General features: G+C 47.4%; 2 protein-coding genes across 8 annotated transcripts in view; one reads left to right on the top strand and one right to left on the bottom strand.

Annotated features, from left to right (window-relative positions):
• Nucleotides 1–5,780: 5,780 nt before the first annotated feature.
• Nucleotides 5,781–13,562, bottom strand: pus7 (pseudouridine synthase 7). Its single transcript, XM_084672996.1, has 17 exons — nucleotides 13,427–13,562; nucleotides 12,763–12,879; nucleotides 12,211–12,576; nucleotides 11,898–11,982; nucleotides 11,687–11,803; nucleotides 11,303–11,447; nucleotides 10,055–10,166; nucleotides 9,782–9,859; nucleotides 9,021–9,149; nucleotides 8,592–8,717; nucleotides 8,412–8,473; nucleotides 8,135–8,295; nucleotides 7,398–7,524; nucleotides 7,016–7,117; nucleotides 6,723–6,852; nucleotides 6,546–6,637; nucleotides 5,781–6,321 (listed from the first exon to the last, which is right to left on the bottom strand). The coding sequence occupies exons 3-17, from the start codon at nucleotides 12,564–12,566 to the stop codon at nucleotides 6,185–6,187; spliced, it is 1,959 nt and encodes a 652-aa protein (XP_084529122.1). The 5' UTR covers nucleotides 12,567–12,576; nucleotides 12,763–12,879; nucleotides 13,427–13,562; the 3' UTR covers nucleotides 5,781–6,184.
• Nucleotides 13,563–14,029: 467 nt separating this feature from the next.
• The window catches only part of srpk2 (SRSF protein kinase 2), a 46,301-nt gene continuing 38,066 nt past the window's right edge, over nucleotides 14,030–22,264 (top strand). For 3 of the 7 annotated variants that reach the window (XM_084671504.1, XM_084671501.1, XM_084671497.1), the window contains exons 1-2: nucleotides 14,034–14,260; nucleotides 14,501–14,564. In XM_084671504.1, the coding sequence (XP_084527630.1) occupies nucleotides 14,245–14,260; nucleotides 14,501–14,564 (80 nt within the window). In that variant the 5' untranslated portion in view covers nucleotides 14,034–14,244. Of the gene's footprint in view, nucleotides 14,261–14,500; nucleotides 14,565–22,264 lie in introns of all 7 variants that reach the window. The other 4 variants (XM_084671503.1, XM_084671498.1, XM_084671502.1 and 1 more) reach the window with 3 other exon arrangements.

Genomic DNA, 22,264 nt, shown 5'->3' with positions numbered 1-22,264 from the left:
TGGTTGTTTTGACCATACCCCAGGGATTCTTCAACACAAGTTCCTTTTTCTTGTCTTAAGCTCTGTCTCTGGCATTGAACATCTGTATTACGTTCTGCAACCTGTTTCCTTTTTGCTTTCTTCCATATTGTGGAGTTCATCTATTGAAAGACATGAACTATTGAACTGATCATTCAACTTTCTGTAACTACTGTTTAAAAGAATGCTCATAGCATCTCATTTACAGAGAGCCCTTCTACTCCAGACATCATTCAGACAGCAGACACATTCTTCTGACCTCAGACTTTTAATTTTCAAATTCCACCACACTACACATGACACCCACTTGTCTAGTTTGTTCAGCTACATTTTCTATCTCTGCATTTCTGCAAACTGAAAAAAACACAGAATCAGGAATGCCTTTTGTTGCATTGCTCCTGAGCTGTGACTCACAATTCCTTTTTCCATTAGGAATGCACCTTTGTTTGACAGCTTTAAGAAACGTACCTTGTTAAAATAGAATATTATGTTGTATGACTGTGATTACAATGTACTGTAGCGCTTTGAGTGCAAGAAAGGTGCATTTATTGAATTGTATTAGTAGTATTATTAGTATTATTAGTATTATTAGTATTAGTAGTATTAGTAGTATTATTAGTATTAGTAGTATTAGTAGTATTATTAGTATTAGTAGTATTAGTAGTATTATTAGTGTTATTAGTGTTATTAGTATTAGTAGTATTAGTAGTATTAGTAGTATTAGTAGTATTAGTAGTATTAGTAGTATTATTAGTGTTATTAGTGTTATTAGTATTAGTAGTATTAGTAGTATTCGTAGTATTAGTAGTATTAGTAGTATTAGTAGTATTAGTAGTATTAGTAGTATTAGTAGTATTAGATCCAGGGGATCCCCAGTATAAAGCAGTGTTCACCTCTAGGGGCAGGCCCCTGGCCAAGCTGACAGAATACTTGTAGTCGTCCATCCAGATCTCTGCAGTCCTCAGAGCATTTCTCTTCATGACGTTGTCCAATTGACAGCTTACTTCTTTAGCTCAAGGACAAGGAATTACAGAAATAAATGTACACAGAAATAAATAAATACAGAAATAAATGGCCATGTAAATAAATGAATACGTAATTTATATTTTTTCATACATTTCTTTTTATATATATATTTTTTTTTATGTATAAATACATTTATTTATTCATTTATTTTTAATTTTGGCAGGTTTGGTCCTCCATACAGGAAAGCTCAAAGCTCACATTTTCAACAATGTGTTGTCTCAAACAAGGATGCAGGGCTCCTATAAGTCTCACGCCATTTTTCTCTCAAAAACCCAGCTTTTTGTTTGTCATGTCACCACCAACACAGGCCCCCCAGGGCTGTGTGCTCAGCCCTCTCCTGTTCTCCTTGTTCACTCACCACAGTGAGACAACACACAGCTCCAACCTCCTTGTTAAGTTTGCTGACGACACAACCATCGTGGGCCTAATCTCTGACAGTGACGAGTCAGCCTACAGAGAGGAAGTTGATACCCTGACATCATGGTGTCAGGACAATAACCTCTCTCTCAACGTCAGCAAGACCAAGGAGATGATTGTGGACTATAGGAGGCGGCAGGAAGAGGAGTATGCACCCCTACACATCAACAGATCCGAAGTGGAGAAGGTCAGCTGCTTCAAGTTCCTCGGGGTGAACATCAGCAACAACCTCACCTGGTCTGTTCACACGGACATGGTGGTCAAATAAACGCCCATAAACGCCTCTTCTTCCTGAAGAGACTGAAAAAGTTTTGCATGGACTCAGTCATCCTTGCTCACTTTTACAGATGCACCAGAGAGCATTCTGACTGGTTGCATTACAGTGTGGTATGGGAGCTGCACAGACAGGGACCGCAAGGCCCTACGTAGTGTGGTCCGTTGAAGTTCATCATCGGCAGGAAGCTCCTGGCCTGGTCCTAACCAGACCCTCGTACATTTCATTTGTACAGAGGGTCTGGGATCTCTCCATTGACAAGCGTTAACTTCCTTGAAGGCGGGTCCTCTGTTGAAGTTTAAAACTATTGGATCTGCCCAGAGCCACTCTGATCTGCCATAACCAATCGCAAGCGTTCGCCTTAGCCAATTCCTTCACCACTACTGTAACGGAGCTAGCTGCCGTAGCTGGAAAATCAAACTTTTCCCGAACCCCGTGGGGAGGAAGGCTACAACATCATGGCCACCAACAAAACTCAGCAAGGAATGTTCTTGCTCCGGCTTTAACTTATGGATATTCGGCAGCGTTGCCACAACCGCAGAATAGCTTCGCTCGCATCTTTCTTGCCGCCATGACAGAAACTACTCAAAATAGTTGAGACATTAACGTCATCGTTCTCGGCCACTCCCTCTGTTCGCTGATTGGACCTACAAAAAATGTGTTTCTGAAAACCGACTTCAAAGTCAAACTCCCAGAACTACAGAAGCTAAATCCAAATTGAGCGGAAGTATGTAGGAGGGCAGAGCCAGGCTAAGTTGTCTCGTGTTATAGCCAGAAAAATATTTTTGGGTAGGCCTAGAAAAATATGGATAGGCATCTTTTCAGTTTTTTTTTAACTTATTTACTGTGTGATGTGCACCCGGAGCATACATTTTCTGAGATATTTTCGTTTTTGAGTAGGCCTTAGAACAAATTGGGTAGGCCTGTGCCTACCCAGGCCTACGCGTGGCTATGCCCCTGGCCTACAAAGTAAATAGTTATTCAGAAAATATCACCAGCACGGTTAATTATGAGCGTCCCTTTAGCAGAGAACTCACCTGGGATCTCGCGTCTGGCAGAGCTTGATCTAACGGCAGGCGATCGCTGAGAAACGCGTTATAGCCATACTTCTAGAACAGAGCCTGTGCCTCTTGGTCATCTTCACACAGGTCCTTTCCCCAGTGCTCAAACAGCGGAGACTTGGGAAACAGTTTTTGGGTACCTTTCTGTTTCTTATCCTCTGGTGGCTCTACCTTAATCAGAGGTTCAGGTATCTTCTTCTGTGCTTTCTGGTCAGGCGGCGGTTGGACTTTTTCTGCTCCTTGGGCCTTTTCCTCAATGTGCTTCCGCAGGTCTTCCTCTAGCAGGTTCTGGATCAATCTGCTTTCGTTCAAAGACTTTAAATAAATCATCTATACATAAAAAGGGGAAAGAAATGACCAATGTGTTCGTGATTGAAAATTACTAAGATTTTTCAAATGCTTTTAAAAAAAACATGTTTTATATATATATATATATATATATATATATATATATATATAAAATATATATTTGACAAGGTAAATGTTATTTGAGGGGATATTCTCATATATATATATGTAATCAGTATATAAAATACAATCTAAAACTTTTATTTAATATTCTATTTTCTGGGAAATACAATTCTGATCCATTCCATTTCCTCATTGTCTTTATTTCTCAGCATTTACAACTCAAGCAGAGACTAATAAATCAACAAGCACATGACCACATCAGAAAAATATCACACTTGATTTTTTGTGATTTTCTTTTACTCACAAAGGTTTTGGAAGTGGTTTTCCAGACCAGAAAATCTTTCAACAAGTTCAGCAGATTTGTCCACCTCAAGCTACTTAATATTGTTGGTGTTATTGATGAATATTGTTGATATGTAGCTGATCAGTAAGAGTGCCCCCACTGCCATGCAAACACGCTTCATGTACACAGTTCTCATGGTCTGAGGTACAGGGACATTAAGGATACCTAGCAGGTACACATCACCTGCTTGTCGTCAAACAGAACTGGTGTGATTTGAGGAGAGAAAATATTTTAACTCTGTGGATCCTGGGCCAAAAAACGGAACAAAAGGAATAATGTTATCTAGGCTACTTCTAATCTAAATTAAACTTGTTGCATTCTACATTAATAATTAACTATAAAATGTCAGTATCGCTTGACCAGAGTTTGATAGGATCTAATCTTTTTGGCTCCAATTTTTTACTGTTCAAGGAGTCAGATGGCTGAGCGGTGAGGGAGTTGGGTTAGTAATCAGAAGGATGCTGGATCGATTCCCCACTGTGCCATAATGATGTTGTGTCCTTGGGCAAGGCACTTCACCCTACTTGCCTCGGGGGGAATGTCCCTGTACTTACTGTAAGTCGCTCTGGATAATAGCGTCTGCTAAATGTAAATGTAATGTTCGTATTTGAGCAACCTGAATTTCTTTTCATACATTGAAATAAATTCATATGTGAATTTGGTGTTGTTTAAATTTCAATATTAAGTATTCAAGGTAACACTTTAGATGAAGTGGCTTCAAAGGGCTCCCACTGGCTGAAGATGGCCACCGTCTCCTTGGTGTGTTGACAGCTGTGTTTGTCAGGATGACAGAGGAAGCTAGTTGTGCCTGAAACAGTCTCCTGTTCAACATCTTTTTCTTTGGAATATTGAAAGCTGTGCAGTCCCGTTTGTAGAGGAGCCAGGCGTTGATCACAGCAATGATAATAGTGTGCCAGAACATGTAGCTGTACCAGCGGCGCGATTTCATGGGGAACTTGTATTTGGTTGCAAATGAGTCCAGCAAATCCACACCGCCCATGTATTTGTTGTATGCTCCCACAATATGAGGTCTCTCAACTTCAATGTAGGATTTGGTGGTTTTGTTACAGCGTTGAATCTTTTGCACAGGATCAATGCCTGCAAAGTGTGACCGCCCTGTTGTCATAACATTTGACAGCAAATTTGTTGTGGTTAGCCTCCACTCTGTTGCAAAGCTTCCTCTGCCCTTTAACTTCAAGATCTTCAAGGTTACAGTTTGGTAAGCGCACTTGTCTGGCTGTTCCCACATAATGAATTCCACGATCAAGGAGCCAAACTACTAATGGGACACGTGAAGAAGTTGTCTGCATAGACCTTGTTAACAGTAATAGAATATTCTCTCCAGACTTTCCACTCTCTTGCCAAGGCTTCATCGAGTCTGTCTTAAGAGCGGTAGGAGAAGCAGGCATGGCGTAGTCATGATCCTAGTAGAAAGAGGGATGAACATGGTGTGAGTAATGTTTCACTTCACAAACATCACTTTGACACCACTAATTTATGGACCACATTCTTTCTTATCGTCATCACCTGTCAAAGCCACTGTGTGCTGGCAGTGTGACTTTGTGGAAAATGACGTTGTGTCCTTGGGCAAGGCACTTCACCCTACTTGCCTCGGGGGGAATGTGCCTGTACTTACTGTAAGTCGCTCTGGATAAGTGTGTCTGCTAAATGACTAAATGTAAATGTGTGTGTGCTGGGAAAGCATGTTCCACGTGTCTTCAATTGTGCGTATGGGTTTATTTGTGTGTGTTTAATATGAGGTGGCAGCAAACAAGTGAGATTTTAATATGTCCAGGACCATTACATGATGTTTGAAGTAGAAATATTCACATCCTTAGGCTGAGGTTGTGGGTGTGAGGTTGCCGTTTCTGCATTCTCTCAGGCGATCTCTCTCTGCATCTCTCTCAGGTGAATCCTGAGACCATGGACAGGCTGTCTTTAACTCTTATGGAGGTATGCGTAACCCTGCTGTTCTCCAACTAAAATGAAGAAGCATAATACAAAATATATATAAAGGGACAAGTATTTCACCCTGAGTTGTGATTGATAATAGAATATTTACATTTATGAAAGCTAATAGCTTTATGATGATACACCTACTCTTTGGAGGTGAACCGGGAAGCTGAAGACGGATGGAATAACACCATCTCAGAGTTGGAATAACTGACCAGTCCTATCAAAATCGCACAGCTTAAAATATTAACAGCAAAGCACTGATGAAACACTCGCATTTGTTCAACATTTTATTCAAGAGAATAAAATCACAATAGATTAGAAAAACCGTCAAATAATATACAAAAAACCTTCCAGAGCAGCAGCCTGTTGATTCAAAACAAGGAGACTCCCAGGAAAGCTTTAAAAACGCACATTAAAACACCTTCCTGATAAAACTGAAACTAACAAAAGAGTAGAGGCGCTCTTGTTACACAACGATCTTCCTAATGTACGTTTTCACAATTTATTGCCTTTCTTGAAAGCAGTGTGGCTGGCGATTCCACAAATTGCTCTGATGCTTCAGAGGAACACCCTTTTGGGCTGGAGAGGAACCCAAACACTACCCCTCACGCCCAGCGAGGAGGGCCCAGGAGCAGGGCCCAGTGACCGGGCGTCGACAGCCCTGTGCTGGGCCCCGTCTCAGTTGAACCATGTCGTGTTGAGCTGGGTCTGGTTCTTGATGCTGGTGTCCATCTTCAACACCTCCCTGATGGCCATGGTGGCGTAGGTGGACGAAGGCAGGGAGAAGTCCATCCTCAGGGCCCGGTATTTACCCTCTGGAGGGAGGGAAGGAAGGAGGGAGAAAAAATAAAAAGAGAGTGTGGGAGAAAGGATGCACAGACAGAGAGAGACAGAGACAGAGAGACAGAGAGAGACAGAGACAGAGAGAGACACAGAGTGAAAGGCGGACTTGTGGGAAGGGGAAAAGAGTGACGCCCGGTGGAGATGAGGAGAACACCACGCCGGGTGTTTAGCCCTCAGGACCCGACCTCCATCTCACCTGTGTTGAAGACCGGGGCAGGTTTCTCCTCCAACTTCTCGACGTCCGTGTGCACCAGGGAGATCCGGGGGTCGTCGTAGCGAATCACCTCCCTTCAGGAAGTAAAAGCACAGGGGATCTTTAGCCAGGCGGAGCCCTGACGCTACTGACCGCAGCAGGGAGAGGGCCTAGCCTCACCAGTGGACGTCGCTGGGTCGGATGATGACGCGGCGGTAGGCCCCGGCCAGAGAGTAGTCCCTCACTTTGTGCCTCATGTTGTCTATGTCCAGCTCATCGGCCGCCAGCATCTCCCTGTAGCCCTTCCCCACTACCAGCACACACAGCACACGGACAGGATCACGTTTCACGAATATACAAACAGTTTTTTTTTTTTCGGACAAGGCTAGGAATCTTGGCGTGGTAGAATCCAGGACGTGAGGCAGCAGCTTACCGTGGTGGGTGGGGTAGGGTTAGGTGAGGCAGCAGCTTACCGTGGTGGGTGGGGTAGATGACGTCGAACCCAGGCAGGGGCATCACGATGTCGTGGATGGAGTGCTGCTCTGCCTCCTCTGCAGACAGTGCAGACGCAGTGCCTGGAGGGGGAGCAGGAGACACACTTTAATCACCTGATACTATCATATCATCTATCATAGTATGGGGGTGTCATAGTATAGGGGATGGCTGAGCGGTGAGGGAGTTGGGCTTGTAATCAGAAAGTTGCCGGATCGATTCCCCGCCGTACCAAAGGACATTGTGTCTTTGGGCAAGGCACTTCACCCTACTTGCCTCGGGTGGAAGTCTTGTTCTTGCTGTAAGTCGCTCTGTGGAAGAGCGTCTGCTAAATGACTACATGTAAGTGTATCAGACACACACCTCCCCTGAGTACAAGGTCTCCCTCCACAGCCTTGAGCCCGAAGGCCTCTATGCGCCGGCTGACCATGGTGTTCCACACGTAGCTCTGGTAGCTGTGGATGTACATCAGGCGGTTGTTACGGGGGATCTGAGGAGAGACCAGACGCACGCGACCGGATGTTACCAGCCTTGCCCGAAACACGGCGGGCACACAGCGCGGACCAAGTCAGAGTTCAAGAGCAGTGGTCTTGAAGACGTATTAGATGGTACTTTCACAGCAATTGGGTACCAAGTCAATGAGGCGAATCGGCAAGCACAAGTTCAAGACAAAATCAATGTATTTATTATAGATCTATAAGGTGTAGGTGTCATATGACAATATGGCAATATGGGGGGTTTTACCCTCACAAGAAACATTAGGGGGTGATAATCAACATAGCCAAGCACAGAAAGGGTACGCTGCATGCTAGATAGCTTTTTTTTAGTCTTTAGATAGGTCTTTGAGAAAGGGCCTTCACGGCCCTCCTATTTTCCTCGTTCAAAGTTGCATGGCATCATACACTAACATTGTGACCTCTGACCTACACTAGTGTCACAGACATTTCCTAGTTTCATTTTACAAAGAACTCACTTATGGCTATGCAGGCATAAGCAAACAGAATAATGACAGTTTATCAATGATACAAGCAACATCATTCATAGGTGGAGGCCTGAGTTGGGCGAGTGTGTGGCGGGAGTCAGGGAGAGGGAGAGCTCACCAGTCCGAAGGCGGTGATGATGTTGTTCTTGCCGTGCATGGAGAGCCCCCGCAGCAGCTGCCCCTCCACACAGCGTTTCACCGGAAGCTTCCTCAGGGCGGCGTCGGGGTCCTGGGATTCGGCCCACTCCTGCCGGCAGCGCACCAGGAAGCTCTTCTCCGCTGCACCGGGGAACAAAACACACCCCGCGGTCTGCATGACAGTATTATGGTCTGGCGAACACACTCCCAAAGACCGCATCACCATGCCAACCACCAGGAAGACCCAAATGCTTCACCTCCAGACCGAGGTTTGAGGATGAGGTCCACAACCTCGCTCCAGTTGTTCTGCAGGATGGCCCTGGGTCCAAACACAAGACAACAGCCTGGTCAGTCTCCTCATCGAGCGATCGATCTTTAACGATATCGAGGGTGGGTCATGGAAGCGTGTTGGTGTGTGCAGCCCCCAGTGGTCCTACCTGCCGACCATGTAGGTGGGGACGGCTGTGGTGCCGAAGCGCTGCATGCCGTAGTAGTTGAGGAAGCCGGTGTTTCTGAGTGACGTCATGGCCTGGAGGATCTGCTCGTCGGTCCCTGTCACGTTCCTGGACACGACAGGCGAGTTAACCAATCACAGCGTGGCATTTCCAAAATAAGCTTACTGCATTTGTTTTCACGCGAAATATGACGGGATTCAATGTTAAACGTTCCACGTCACTGGTGTGAAGTATATAAATGTATTTCCATGAATGGTGCGTATAGTGTTGTTACTAAATGTACTGACGTCGTAGTTTTGGTAAGTCTATCATGGATACAAGCACAGATTTTCTCACCTACAAAAACTTTCCTTAGAGCTGGTCTGAGTATTCAGATTTCAAGAAAAAAAGCAAATAAATAATCTGCCTAACCTGATGACGACAGTGAAGTGATTCCCCTGCAGTTCTCCCAGCTTCAGAGGGTGGCTCTTGTAGAGGAAGTTTCCCAGCTTGAAGTTCATGAGGCACTTGTTGAGGTGAGACAGTCTCTCTGCCGTTATCCTGAGGAAAGAACCGTAGAACCGTCACAGCGGCCTCAGCACAGGAGAGAGAGAACCGCAGAACCGTCACAGCGGCCTCAGCACAGGAAAGAGAGAACCGCAGAACCGTCACAGCGGCCTCAGCACAGGAGAGAGAGAACCGCAGAACCGTCCCAGCGGCCTCAGCACAGCGTCCTGACCGGCTGCCCGGAGCCTTTATCAGACACTGGTAATACATGTCCCACCCAGCAAACCTGCTCCCCCCGCAACTTTTAGCAAAGACAACAGTATCCTCAGTTATTAAACAAAGCTGTCCATCCAACCCCTTTAAAAACAAATGTCCGCCCTTGCCATCTGCCCACAGGCAGGAGAACACCACCAGTCCTCTGACCTCACAACGTCTCTGAAAACACAACTTTAACCAGCACTGCCTCTAAAAACACAACTTTAGCTAGCTACGCCGGCTAAGCTATCTCCCGGATGGCTCTTGTGGTGTTTTAACTGAGGAGTGGCTGTAACCAGGTCAACTCGGCTACAAAGGCGCCCTGGTTAGAACTCCCCGGGAGAATGTCATAGCAAAGAGGAGTACACCAACACAACATCGGAACGAACAAACAAACGCTGTTGTTGAAGTCGCTGACGTTTGATACTTACTTGAAAACGGCGATCTCCTGCACAGTGATGGCTCTCTTGTCCTTGGTTCCCATGTAGGAGAAGACATTAGGTCTGAGCCTAGGGAAGGGATGAAGACATGCAGTAAGTGTCTAAAACACAGCGATCATGAGACACTTCTGTTCTCTGGCAGTCTTAAGAGTACATTTATAATAAGAATTTCCAAGATGCAACTTGGGGTATTGTGTTAAATCGACGACCGTCGAGGTATTGTAGATGAAGGTTTGGTGTAAAAAGCTGTGCATGCACTCAAACCTGAGGAACTTGGAGAGCACGTTAATGGCCTCCATGGTGTCCTTGTTCTCCTTGTAGAGGACAAAGTGGCAGAAGTTGCCACGGTTTTTGGGCCAGGAGTGTTTTCTGGGAGCTTCCGAAGGGACATCGAAAAGACCATTGTGAGAGAACAGCTCTTACACAGAGTGACCGATCATCTTCAACAGTAAACCTCACGTCCTAACTAACCACTGTTTAACAGGTACGAAAACAAGACACCAAAACCATTTCAAATGACTGTGCTCCTGACTCCATTCCTTCTCTTTTACCTACGGAAGATCTCTTCCACTAGGCGGCTGCTAACGCCTAAAACAACGTCATCTCTGGAGATGACGAATCAAAGGCCGACTTTGCCTCTCCTCTCGGCAGAGCGGACGAGAAAAGCTTACCTGCAGCTGTTTTGACCTCTGTCCACCCAGAGATAAGCAAAAGGAGGATAGAAGAATGTTACTAAGTGATGCTAAGTACCTCAGACACACGGGTGGGGAGGTCTGCATGCAGGGGGCAGTAGAGAGCCATGTCTTACTGTCTCAGTACAGCAGGAGAGCACCACGCAATGCAAGACAGCCATCGTCTGGTTCAATAAGAGTTTCTTGCCTCTTTGTGTGCATCAAAAAGACACACAGAACTGTCTTCCTTACCGCTACTACAGGAGATTCCCCCCCCCCCCCCCCCCTCCTCCTCCTATCCTCATGCACACGCTGGGGTGTTTTGACTGGTGATTAAGCTGCTTTACTGAGAGGTTGAGATCCAGATTTGGGGCGTTTCACCAAGCCCAGAAACCGTTGTTTCAGTCCGGTCTGGATCTTAAGCCAGTGTCATGCAAATGGTTGGCCTGGCACATGCACCCCTGCAGCTACTACACCACCCCTTCCTCCGACCCCAAACATCACCACAGGCAGCTGAAGACGTTAAGACCTGGATGGATAGCATGCACCAGAACTCTTTGCAATCACCGAAGAAGACATTTGAGTCTAGGGGAGCACAGACTGAATTATTCCTGAAAAACGATCATGGGCAGGCACATTTAAGGCTCCAGCAGATGATTACAGCTCCCCTCCTGTAAAGATGCTATAATGGTGCCCCACTCAGAAGACATTAAACATTGTTTTCGTCATTCAGAAAACAAACAGGGTGGTAGAAATGTGAATTCAGGGCAATTATCAAACCACAACCCAAGATATTGTGCTACATGTGTTTGTCTGATCTTAAAAACCTGTTGTCTAGTACCTGCCAGAGCTCTCTTTCCAGCCGCATGGTAGGCCACGATGAACTTCTTTCCTTCCCTCTCCTCTGTCTTCGTCTCCAGGCCTGGGTACTGGGCCTTGATGGCTTTGTGGACCAAGGTTCGCTTCTCTTTTGTATCATCTACTACCTGTGTGAAACCAAACGCTGCACGTCAGACAAATCTTTTAAATGTGTCAACGGAGTCGATTAATCGACTAGCGCTGTTCGTTTGCTGCTCGTCTTTTTAATGAATATTTAGTCGTCGTCCCCCACACACTTTCATGCCTCGACATAGCCGTTTGTGTGCCTTGTCATACGAACGCCATGTGACTAACCCATGTGACTAACCCATGTGACTAACCCATGTGACTAACCCATGTGACTAACCTCAATGGACACGTTCCCTTCCTTGTTCTTGAAGAGTTGAAGTTCCCCCAGCTGCTGCTTGTGTTCGTCTGAAAGAACCTCCGTCTCCTCCTCCGGTTCCTCGACCTCCGGAACCTCCTGCAGTGCAACAGACCCCGACATGACATGAACCGCCTTCATGGAGTTCAGTTGAAAGTATTTCTTTTGGGCAGGGAGGGCGGGTATCGCTCACCTCAGGCATGGGGGGAATGGACAAATCGTCCAGTTGCACCCTCTTCCCATCTCGGTTGATCTCGTGCACCACAAAGTCAGAATACCTGAGACACAATATAACATGTGGAGATTATGCACATGATGCACGATCATAATAATAAGAGAGAGGGAGAGATAGACAGACAGAGGACATGCAGCAAAGGGCTGAAGCAAGATTCAAACTCGGGCCATTGAGATAAGGCCTCAACCTACATGAAACGTGCGCTTACCTGGTGAGCTACCACACACACACACACGCACACACACACACACGCACGCACGCGCGCGCTCACCGTTCTTTCAAGATACCAGAGAAGCCCTCGTGGTCACTGACAAACTTCAGAATCCCCACGTCTCTCTCGGTCAGCCCGTGCTTCATCATGTCCGCGAATGTCTCCCCCTCCTCTTCCTCCTCCCCCTCCTCCTCCTCCTCCTCCAGCCCCTCCTTCACCCCCTCCTCCTCCAGCCCCTCCTTCACCCCGGCCGCTGGATCTTCATCTTCCTCCTGGGCGAGACTGTGGGAGAGCTCTCCGTTCTGCTCATCAGGATCCACCTTGGGCCTCTTGGTGCTGTGGCCTGGCTCTCCCCCCGGGCAGGTCCTCTTCTCTCCTGCTAGAGCAGGGGGCAGCAAGGGCTCCAAGTCCTCCATAGGGGTGAAGCTGGAGGCAGAACGAGGCAGCCTTTAGTCAACAGCAACGTACTCATGTAACATGTGTTTCTGTCGCCATACTGAGCTTGTTGAGAAAGTTTACTCGCACCTTCTCAACAGAGATGGAAATAGAGTACAAATGGATGGCTTTACCCCTAAGATTTGGTAATGTTATGTTTGTGACTGTAATACTCACAGCTTGTGGTAGAAGGGAAAGGGGAAAGTATGGAGCTGGGGAGAACTGGCTGGTGTCAGATTAATCCTCCAAAGACTGTGTCTCTGATACTTAAAGCGGATAAGAGACGTAATGGACCTAGGATAGCAAATAAGGCAGTTCAAGTAAATACTGTCACGAGACAAAACGGTAATAACGTTAACCTATTAATATCTTAAACAACATCCCACGCATTCTCTGCCAACAACTGCAACTATTAATTTTCTCCCAGCTATTGTTCGCAACGCTAGCGAGTTTACTAATGCTACAACGTAGCACCGAAAGTTCCATGAATGTAAAGATTTTCAGACCATTTCTTGCTAATATTTATATAAGACTGTCGGGAAATGTTGTCTTTCTGGCTACTGTTGCTTACAAATAATATATACACAGCTGCACACAGTGCGAAAGGTAATTCTAATGACCCCTATCTAGAATGAGGTAACTTCAGTTAAACAAGTTACCACCGTTAGGACACACAGCGCGCTCAACACAAGCGTAGCTTAGCACAGCCCTGCAGAAATCAAAATACAGCTTGGCTAGCAGTAACATGTTAGCTGACTACGGCTAACTTAAATGCGCATACATTAGCAATCCAAAAGAATACAATCAAACAAATATATTTCAATGCCATTCACTGGTTTACCTGCAGCCAGGGTTGAGTAAAACAGTGCGTATAGTGTAATACGCCAGTCTTCCTCAACACGTGTGTTCACTGAATTGCGGAAGTTGTCATGCTCGGAATCCCCACCCTTTGGAAACACCCATTCGATAAATGTAATGTCAGTCATCGAACTTCACTCTCTCTCTACAGAGCATTTATGAATAAACTCATAAAATATACAGTGGCCAATCACATAAGCTAAGACTAAACATACACAATTCAATTGTATGCCTTGAAATAGTAAACAGATTCTGTTTGGATAAATATTTGGATAAATATTTCTGAAAAAATTATGCTTAAGCTACTTGATGAGGGGTTTATAACCAACTCCCGGGCCCCTGCAATTTAACGGCAGGCTGGGGCTAGTGCGTCGATGCATGGCTTTAAATAATGTCTATGAAATTACTTCTACTAACTATTTTTGCGTCCTTATGAGCTAAAGGTATAACCAGTGTTATTAAATAACAACGCAGCTTCACAGCATGGACATCATTCGCAACACTGAGCTATGGATAACTTGGTAATTTATAAGTCCCCGCCGAGTTTCCCGCTCACCCGTAACCTGCCTGTCCGGTGCCACACACCTGAGGGTTATCTAAGGTGTCGCCAATAATAAAACACAATGCGTGACAGTTGTGCGCGGCCTCGTGGTACTACAGTGCTCGAGCGCGTCTCCTCCTCCTGACGACAGAGGGAGTGCGCGCTCTCTGAAAAGTGGAGAGAGGAGAGCGAGAGAACCCGGCTGCTGCTGCTGCCTAACTCGCGAGCTGCCAGTGCTGCTGGGGAAGGAGGAAAACATCATGAGCTCCAGGAAAGGTACGTTATTGTGTTTCCTTTTCCCTAAACACGCACGCCAGTTTCAACTGTCTCGTGCATGTTAGGGGTAAAATAAACCCTTCCTTGCGTGTGTGGGGTCTACGGATTGTTTGGGTGAACGATGCCGAGACCGGACCAACCAGCTTAAGACCGATGTGTTCTTTCTCTCTGTGCCTCTGTTTATGCTTCTCCGGTGCCCGGACGTCGGTCATGCCTGCGCTTGAATGTAATCTCCACCAGTGATGGCCATCCAAGCCCGCAAGAGAAGGCCGAAGGGAAAGAAAGACAAGACTGCCCACCGGAGGTAAGCAGGGCGGCGGTCGAGAGGCTAGTGGACGTGGACTGTGTTCATGTGTGTTTTGGGGGCCTCGGATCGTGACAGTTTCCTTGCCTTCCAACATCAATAAGCCACGTTTGTAGAGCATGGCATCAACCCACCGTGGCGACATAGGTATGAACGACAGATTATAACCTTTAAATTGCAAAAGGCACACAGTTTACTGCAAGAGCGGGAGTGCAGGTGCTGGAACCGTAGAATTGGCCTCTGCGGATCGCGTCCAGCGATTCTGGGCGGTCCAACGGAATGGTGTCGGAAGTTGCCATTGGCAACGTTCCGCGGCGTAGTGTCGACGGATCGGTATTTCTCGCGCCTGTCGTGGCTTGTTCCTGTTTGAATAAGCCCCTAATAAACCCTGCACTACATCTGTGCCTTTAGCTGAACACCTTAAGCACTTTTACTGACCGGCAACCTTCTCTGAGAGACGGGAGTTACAAATAAGACCAGACACAGATGTGACAGCTTTCCTTGGCCTCATTGCGTGGCCTTGTGACATGCACTGGAGACGGATAAACAGGCCACGCGATTACAACATTTGTCGGCTTAAGGCAGTAGGCTATTCGTGAATCGTAGAATTGCTTGTCTGCTCCGTTTGTCTGCTTTCCTGGTGATGTAACAGTGTGTACGGTTCAAGGCACGTTGTTATAAAAGCGAGCGTTTGCTACTGCACGGTGCTCGAGCCGGTGTGTGTTTCGGCAACTCTTAGATGAACCGCATCGGTTGGTGTGCACGCTTGCAAGCGGCGCAGTGGCTCTGTAAAGTGCATGCGAATTGGTCTGAAAAGAGTGAGGCTTGTTCACAATTCTATTGGACCGACGTCACCGGTGTGGTCGCTTGAATCAATTAGGTGATGGTTCTGCCCACACACAAACACACACGGCTCTGTGGAAGGTACTAGAATCATTCATATGTGTTGGTTCAACACACATCATGGACCCCTCCCTCCATAGTCGAATAATTTGCTAACATGTTGTTACCTTTCTCAAATCTAAATTATTTGTCTTACAAGACTGTATTATTATGTCTAAGCCGCAAAACCTTTCAAGATGCATATCTGAAGAACAAACCAATAATCGACACATTCAAAAGTGTGGATGACCTTTTTTTCAGGGACTCGTGCAACTCTTCTGCTGTGTACAGAAACAAGTATGTCTTTGTAGAAACACACAACAAGAAGAGAATTCATTCACTTGTGGTCAGAAGTAGTGGAATAGGATTTGAGAATGGTAGCATCAGACACACACACACACACACACGCACACACACACACACACACACACACACACACACACACACACACACACACACACACACACACACACACACACACACACACACACTCCACACCCAAGCGCCCATGTCCTGTCTGTACAAAGAAAAAGGTAAACGATCTTCAATAAGAGCTAGCCATGGTCCGAGTCATGTGTTTGTTATTCAGACAAAAACACACCCCTAAATCCCCCCCCCCCATCCCTGCTGGGATGCCCCTCCCTCCTCTTGGCCTAGCGACTGATCCCTCCACACCCCCCATGACCCTCCACACCCCCCATGACCCTCCACACCCCCCATGACCCTCCACACCCCCCATGACCCTCCACACCCCCCATGACCCTCCACACCCCCCATGACCCTCCACACCCCCCTGGGCCCTCTGCTCCCCACAGCCGAGGGCAGAGCCTCCACACCAGCTGGGAAAGATAGAAACTCCTTTCATTGATAATTGAACGGTGGTGTTTTCTGTGGAGCCTGTGATAGGCGTGGCGGAGGGCCTGTGCGTTGGGTAAGAGGCGTGTTGGGTGAGAGGCGCGTTAGGTGAGGGGCGTGTTGGGTGAGAGGCGTGTTGGGTGAGGGGCGTGTTGGGTGAGAGGCGTGTTGGGTGAGGGGCGTGTTGGGTGAGGGGCGTGTTGGGTGAGGGGCGTGTTGGGTGAGAGGTGGGTTGGGTTAGGGGCGTGTTGGGTGAGAGGCGTGTTGGGTGAGGGGTGTGTTGGGTGAGGGGCGTGTTGGGTGAGGGGCGTGTTGGGTGAGGGGCGTGTTGGGTGAGAGGCGTGTTGGGTGAGGAGCGTGTTGGGTGAGAGGCGTGTTGGGTGAGAGGCGTGTTGGGTGAGAGGCGTGTTGGGTGAGGGGCGTGTTGGGTGAGGGGCGTGTTGGGTGAGAGGCGTGTTGGGTGAGGGGCGTGTGTGCACGGCCAGGTGATGAGAAATGCAGCTCCACCGTCCAGTCGGATGCTGTACACTGGATTTCCATCTACAACATCTCTGGAGGTCGCTTCGCCTGGCCCTTTAAACAGATGTGAGGCGTTCGGAAGCCTTGGCACTCTGTGTTCTCTGCTCGGTGTAACTTGTGACTTGATAGCATCTTAGATACAGCAGTTTTATTGTGTTTGATTGGAGTGCCGAGCAGAGAGTGTGTGTGTGTGTTTTGGAGAGTGGAGGTGTGGACCTTCAGTAGCAGAGAACACACCACTGTAGAAACAAGACAGAATTCCCATCCAGTTCACTTTTCCTATCCAAGCATCCCTCGATTTAAAAGGTTCAGATGTGAACACGAAGCACACACAGCCTGTGTTCACCTGCAGGGGGCAGTGTCCCTGCAGCAGTGGAAGGACACAACCAAGGTGTTTTCATAGTGGAGAATCACGCATGACACCTCATCTGGATCTTGCTTGGTGTTCCAGAGTTGCTGGATCAAGGTTGTGCATACGGTAGTCCTGCGCTCCCTCTGGCTAATGCTACTGTTCAACATGGAGCCTTCGTTATTCAACGCAGGGGGAATTCATAATTTACAGACAGTGTGAAGGGAAGCTTAAAGAAGGAATTGTCATTTTAGAAAAAACAAGGCGAAAGAGTTCTGTAAAATAAAAAGCCTTTACATTAACTTGATGTAGCATTGCCAAATATCACATTTTGAAGTCTTTATTCAGAGGTCTGTTGTATCACTTATTACTAAAGTATTACAGCTTCAATAAAAAGTGTTATAACTCAATGGAACACCCCAGATGTATGGTGTCAACTGAAAACTGCTGTCGTCGCTTCAGCTGTAGTGATAGATAGATACATATATTTAAAAGAAGTCCTTTTTGAATGTCTTTGTGTGCCATACAGCAACATGCTCTGTGTTATCTGTCTGTTAGCACTGTGAAGGCATGCCATGGAAAACCCTTTTACATTCAAGTTTTGCCTCATTCAGACTGATTGATGTCAAAACACACTGCTCAGTAAAGGCCATTGATTTTGATCTTGGGTTTCACAGCCCATAGTCTCTGATGGAAGCCTGGAGACCTGCATGTTGTAAACCACACTGTATGTGGAAAACTAGTGTTTCAGAAAGTCCAATCATGCTGTCAGTGGGAAACTAGTGTTTCAGAAAGTCCAATCATGCTGTCAGTGGGAAACTAGTGTTTCAGAAAGTCCAATCATGCTGTCAGTGGGAAACTAGTGTTTCAGAAAGTCCAATCATGCTGTCAGTGGGAAACTAGTGCTTCAGAAAGTCCAATCATGCTGTCAGTGGGAAACTAGTGTTTCAGAAAGTCCAATCATGCTGTCAGTGGGAAACTAGTGTTTCAGAAAGTCCAATCATGCTGTCAGTGGGAAACTAGTGTTTCAGAAAGTCCAATCATGCTGTCAGTGGGAAACTAGTGTTTCAGAAAGTCCAATCATGCTGTCAGTGGGAAACTAGTGCTTCAGAAAGTCCAATCATGCTGTCAGTGGGAAACTAGTGTTTCAGAAAGTCCAATCATGCTGTCAGTGGGAAACTAGTGTTTCAGAAAGTCCAATCATGCTGTCAGTGGGAAACTAGTGTTTCAGAAAGTCCAATCATGCTGTCAGTGGGAAACTAGTGTTTCACAAAGTCCAATCATGCTGTCAGTGGGAAACTAGTGTTTCAGAAAGTCCAATCATGCTGTCAGTGGGAAACTAGTGTTTCAGAAAGTCCAATCATGCTGTCAGTGGGAAACTAGTGTTTCAGAAAGTCCAATCATGCTGTCAGTGGGAAACTAGTGTTTCAGAAAGTCCAATCATGCTGTCAGTGGGAAACTAGTGTTTCAGAAAGTCCAATCATGCTGTCAGTGGGAAACTAGTGTTTCAGAAAGTCCAATCATGCTGTCAGTGGGAAACTAGTGTTTCAGAAAGTCCAATCATGCTGTCAGTGGGAAACTAGTGTTTCAGAAAGTCCAATCATGCTGTCAGTGGGAAACTAGTGTTTCAGAAAGTCCTGGCACATAAACTTTCCATACCATGTTTTCCTCTTCTCCTAAAGGGAAAAGCGTTGATGTTTAAATGCTGAATGATTTATGCAGACAAGGTCAAGAAGGTCTTAAACGGCCTTAATCACCTCTGCTAATGAACTGAATTGATTACCAGAGTAGACTATTTAAGAGCCCCGACACAGAATGGCAGTCCAGTAGCATGCGGGTAGTTACTGCCCTGTATACCCTCCCGAGGGAGAGAGGAGGGGCAAACCTCAAGTCGTGCTCCACATGCGAGGTGGGATGCAGAGCGAGGATGTGTGTGGGAGCCAGTGAGTGGCTGGGCATCGCCCTCTGCCTGGAAGATTTGTGTTCTCAGCCAATACGGCTTCATCAATACTGCTGCCTGGGTGGATGTGAGGGAGCACTTACGCAGCTGCGGGGAAGAGAGTGATGGGGATAGGATCAGGGTCGGGGAGAAAGAGAGGGAGGACGAGAGAGCGAAAGAGGGGGGAGGTGAGAGAGAGAGAGAGAGAGAGAGAGAGAGAGAGAGAGAGAGAGAGAGAGAGAGAGAGAGAGAGAGAGAGAGAGAGAGAGAGAGAGAGAGAGAGAGAGAGAGAGAGAGAGAGAGAGAGAGAGAGAGAGAGAGAGAGAGAGAGAGAGAGAGAGAGAGAGAGAGAGAGAGAATGTTGGAAGGTATAGAGAGGAGAGAGAGGGGGAGGGTATAGAGAGGAGAGAGAGGGGGTAGGGTAGAGAGGGGGGAGGGGAGGCAGAAGAAGCGAGTGTCAGCTCTGTGTGGTGCCTCGTCAGACGCTGGCTGACATACAGCTCTCTCTCTCTCTCTCTCTCTCTCTCTCTCTCTCTCTCTCTCTCTCTCTCTCTCTCTCTCTGTGTCTCTCTCTGTGTCTCTCTCTGTCTCTGTCTCTCTCTCTCTGTCTCTCTCTCTCTGTGTCTCTCTCTGTGTCTCTCTCTCTCTCTCTCTCTCTCTCTCTCTCTCTCTCTCTCTGTGTGCTGCCGTGGTTGTGCCTGGTGAGTCAGTATTCAGCTCACTCCTGCAAGTCCCGCTGGATGTGGTTATGACTGTTGTGTTGTGTTTCCACTGGTGGGTCATTACAAGTTTAACATGCGGGACTGCAAGTTAGAGGTCCACTTTATCAAAACAGTTGTATTAATATAACATCATTTATCATGTGAATAATTGTATCTATGTATGATTTATTTTTTATTAATAAATAATGAAGAGATACATGCTTGGGGCCTGACATGACAAAGACCAAGACAGTCAACTGAGTCACAATTAGTCACAGCATTGTAACTGACTGCATGTGATCACTGCTCCCACTGCTGGCATGGCTTCAATATGGAATCAACAACCAAATAATGCCAGGACAGGACTCCTAACTGGCATTATTTGGTTGTTGATTCCATATTGGCAGTATGGCTGAATGTGTCCATTATCATGCCACATATGGCTTATATCTCAGTCCCATCTCCATGTCCAGGCCCCAGAGGAAGCGAAGGAGGGCATTATTAGGGCATGTAATCCTGCTGGAGCCCCATGAGCCTGTGACAGCATGTCAGGGTGGAGGCTTACAGCTCAGTGTTGCCCCCTGCTGGGCGGCACCGTAGACAAAGGGACACTTGACATACATAATATCATGGCATACATGGTACATCATAATATCACTGTTTCTTCCTTGTTATCCCCCTCTTGTCTCTCTCTCTCTTTCTGCCACTCTTTCTATCTCTCACTGTCAAATACAAGGGGCTGTAGCATGTGTGTCAGCACATTGAAGTAGTCGGATCCTAAAAGGTCATGTAAGCGGCTCTATTGATCCTCATGTGTGACCAATGCTAAAGCTCCAGTCCTGGGGTCAGCAGGCGCTCTCTCCCCTGGGGTCAGCATGCTCTCTGTCCCCTGGGGTCAGCACGCTCTCTCCCCCCTGGGGTCAGCACGCTCTCTGTCCCCTGGGTCAGCATGCTCTCTCCCCTGGGGTCAGCAGGCACTCTCTCCCCTGGGTCAGCACGCTCTCTCCCCTGGGTCAGCACGCTCTCTCTCCCCTGGGTCAGCACGCTCTCTCCCCCCTGGGGTCAGCACGCTCTCTCCCCTGGGTCAGCACGCTCTCTCCCCCCTGGGGTCAGCACGCTCTCTCCCCTGGGTCAGCACGCTCTCTCCCCTGGGGTCAGTAGGCTCTCTCTCCCCTGGGGTCAGTAGGCTCTCTCTCCCCTGGGGTCAGTAGGCTCTCTCTCCCCTGGGGTCAGTAGGCTCTCTCTCCCCTGGGGTCAGCATGCTCTCTCTCCCCTGGGGTCAGCACGCTCTCTCTCCCCTGGGTCAGCATGCTCTCTCTCCCCTGGGTCAGTATACTTTCTCTCCCCTGGGGTCAGCACGCTCTCTCTCCCCTGGGGTCAGTAGGCTCTCTCTCCCCTGGGGTCAGCACGCTCTCACTCCCCTGGGTCAGCACGCTCTCACTCCCCTGGGTCAGCACGCTCTCTCTCCCCTGGGGTCAGTAGGCTCTCTCTCCCCTGGGGTCAGCACGCTCTCTCTCCCCTGGGGTCAGCACGCTCTCTCTCCCCTGGGGTCAGCACGCTCTCTCTCCCCTGGGGTCAGCACGCTCTCTCTCCCCTGGGGTCAGCACGCTCTCTCTCACACACATGTGGGTGGGTGTGTGTGCGTAGCTTGTCAGGTTGCGTGTGTAAACTCTCTCCATCTGAGCGTCTTTCTCTTATTGCATTTAAAGATTAAGCAGCAGGTCTCCAAGCCTAGCAGTCAGAGGTAGAGGACATGGGAGCCTTCAGTGTTTGCTCAGACTCACTCTCCTGTTCAGGATGGCAGAGAGCAGAGTTCCTGCTCGGCAAACCACGGTCCGTAACCTGAAGACCAGTCTATAATCTTAACATGTTATGACTGTGCTGACGGCTTAGAGACCATACAGAAGTTTTAGACCAAAAAACACATCTCTTAGTTGCATCATATTGGAAAGATTTACTCCACTGTTAGGACAATGTCTGTCTTACAGACTGCCAAATGCTAGACAGTCTGACAGTCTAGAGCCACCAATGCATTCTGATACAACCATGGAATCCACCTGGTTTTCATTCTATCTGCAGACATGGGAGGATTCCACATGCCATCTCAGATCATCCTGTTGTCAGACCAGAGAGAGGTGGTTTGGCTCTACCAGCTGGAGGGAGGTTTTCACGCCTAACTCCACCATGAGCGACAGCTGCAGGCCTAACCCTTAGGCTGGCAGGAAAGCCAATCCATTGGCAGGGGATGTATATGTCTCATTATCTATCAGCAGCAGCAGACAGACTAATCCAGATCTGTGTGTGTGTGTGTGTGTGTGCGTTTGTGTGTGTGCATGTGTCTGTGTGCACGTGCCTGCATGTGTGTGTGCTTGTTTGTATAGTTGCAGTATACAGAAACACTGCTCTACCCCCTCAAAGGGGTTGCTATTGTAAACACACCATAATCTCTGTCCAA

The sequence above is a fragment of the Hypomesus nipponensis genome, chromosome 14 (genome assembly GCF_054491055.1).
Source record: "Hypomesus nipponensis isolate SF chromosome 14, ASM5449105v1, whole genome shotgun sequence".
Taxonomy (NCBI): Eukaryota; Metazoa; Chordata; class Actinopteri; order Osmeriformes; family Osmeridae; genus Hypomesus; species Hypomesus nipponensis.
The sequence above is the reverse complement of the archived record's forward strand: the minus strand, read 5'-3'. Positions and strand labels throughout refer to the sequence as shown.

Bases quoted from the DNA above. Each gene is read 5' to 3' on its own strand.
- pus7 (XM_084672996.1), bottom strand. From the start codon at position 12,566: ATGGAGGACTTGGAGCCCTTGCTGCCCCCTGCTCTAGCAGGAGAGAAG. The intron at 11,983-12,210 runs GTGAGCGCGCGC...ATTGTGTCTCAG, and splicing joins TCTGGTATCTTGAAAGAACG to GTATTCTGACTTTGTGGTGC. The intron at 9,150-9,781 runs GTAAGTATCAAA...TTCTTTCCTCAG, and splicing joins CAGGAGATCGCCGTTTTCAA to GATAACGGCAGAGAGACTGT.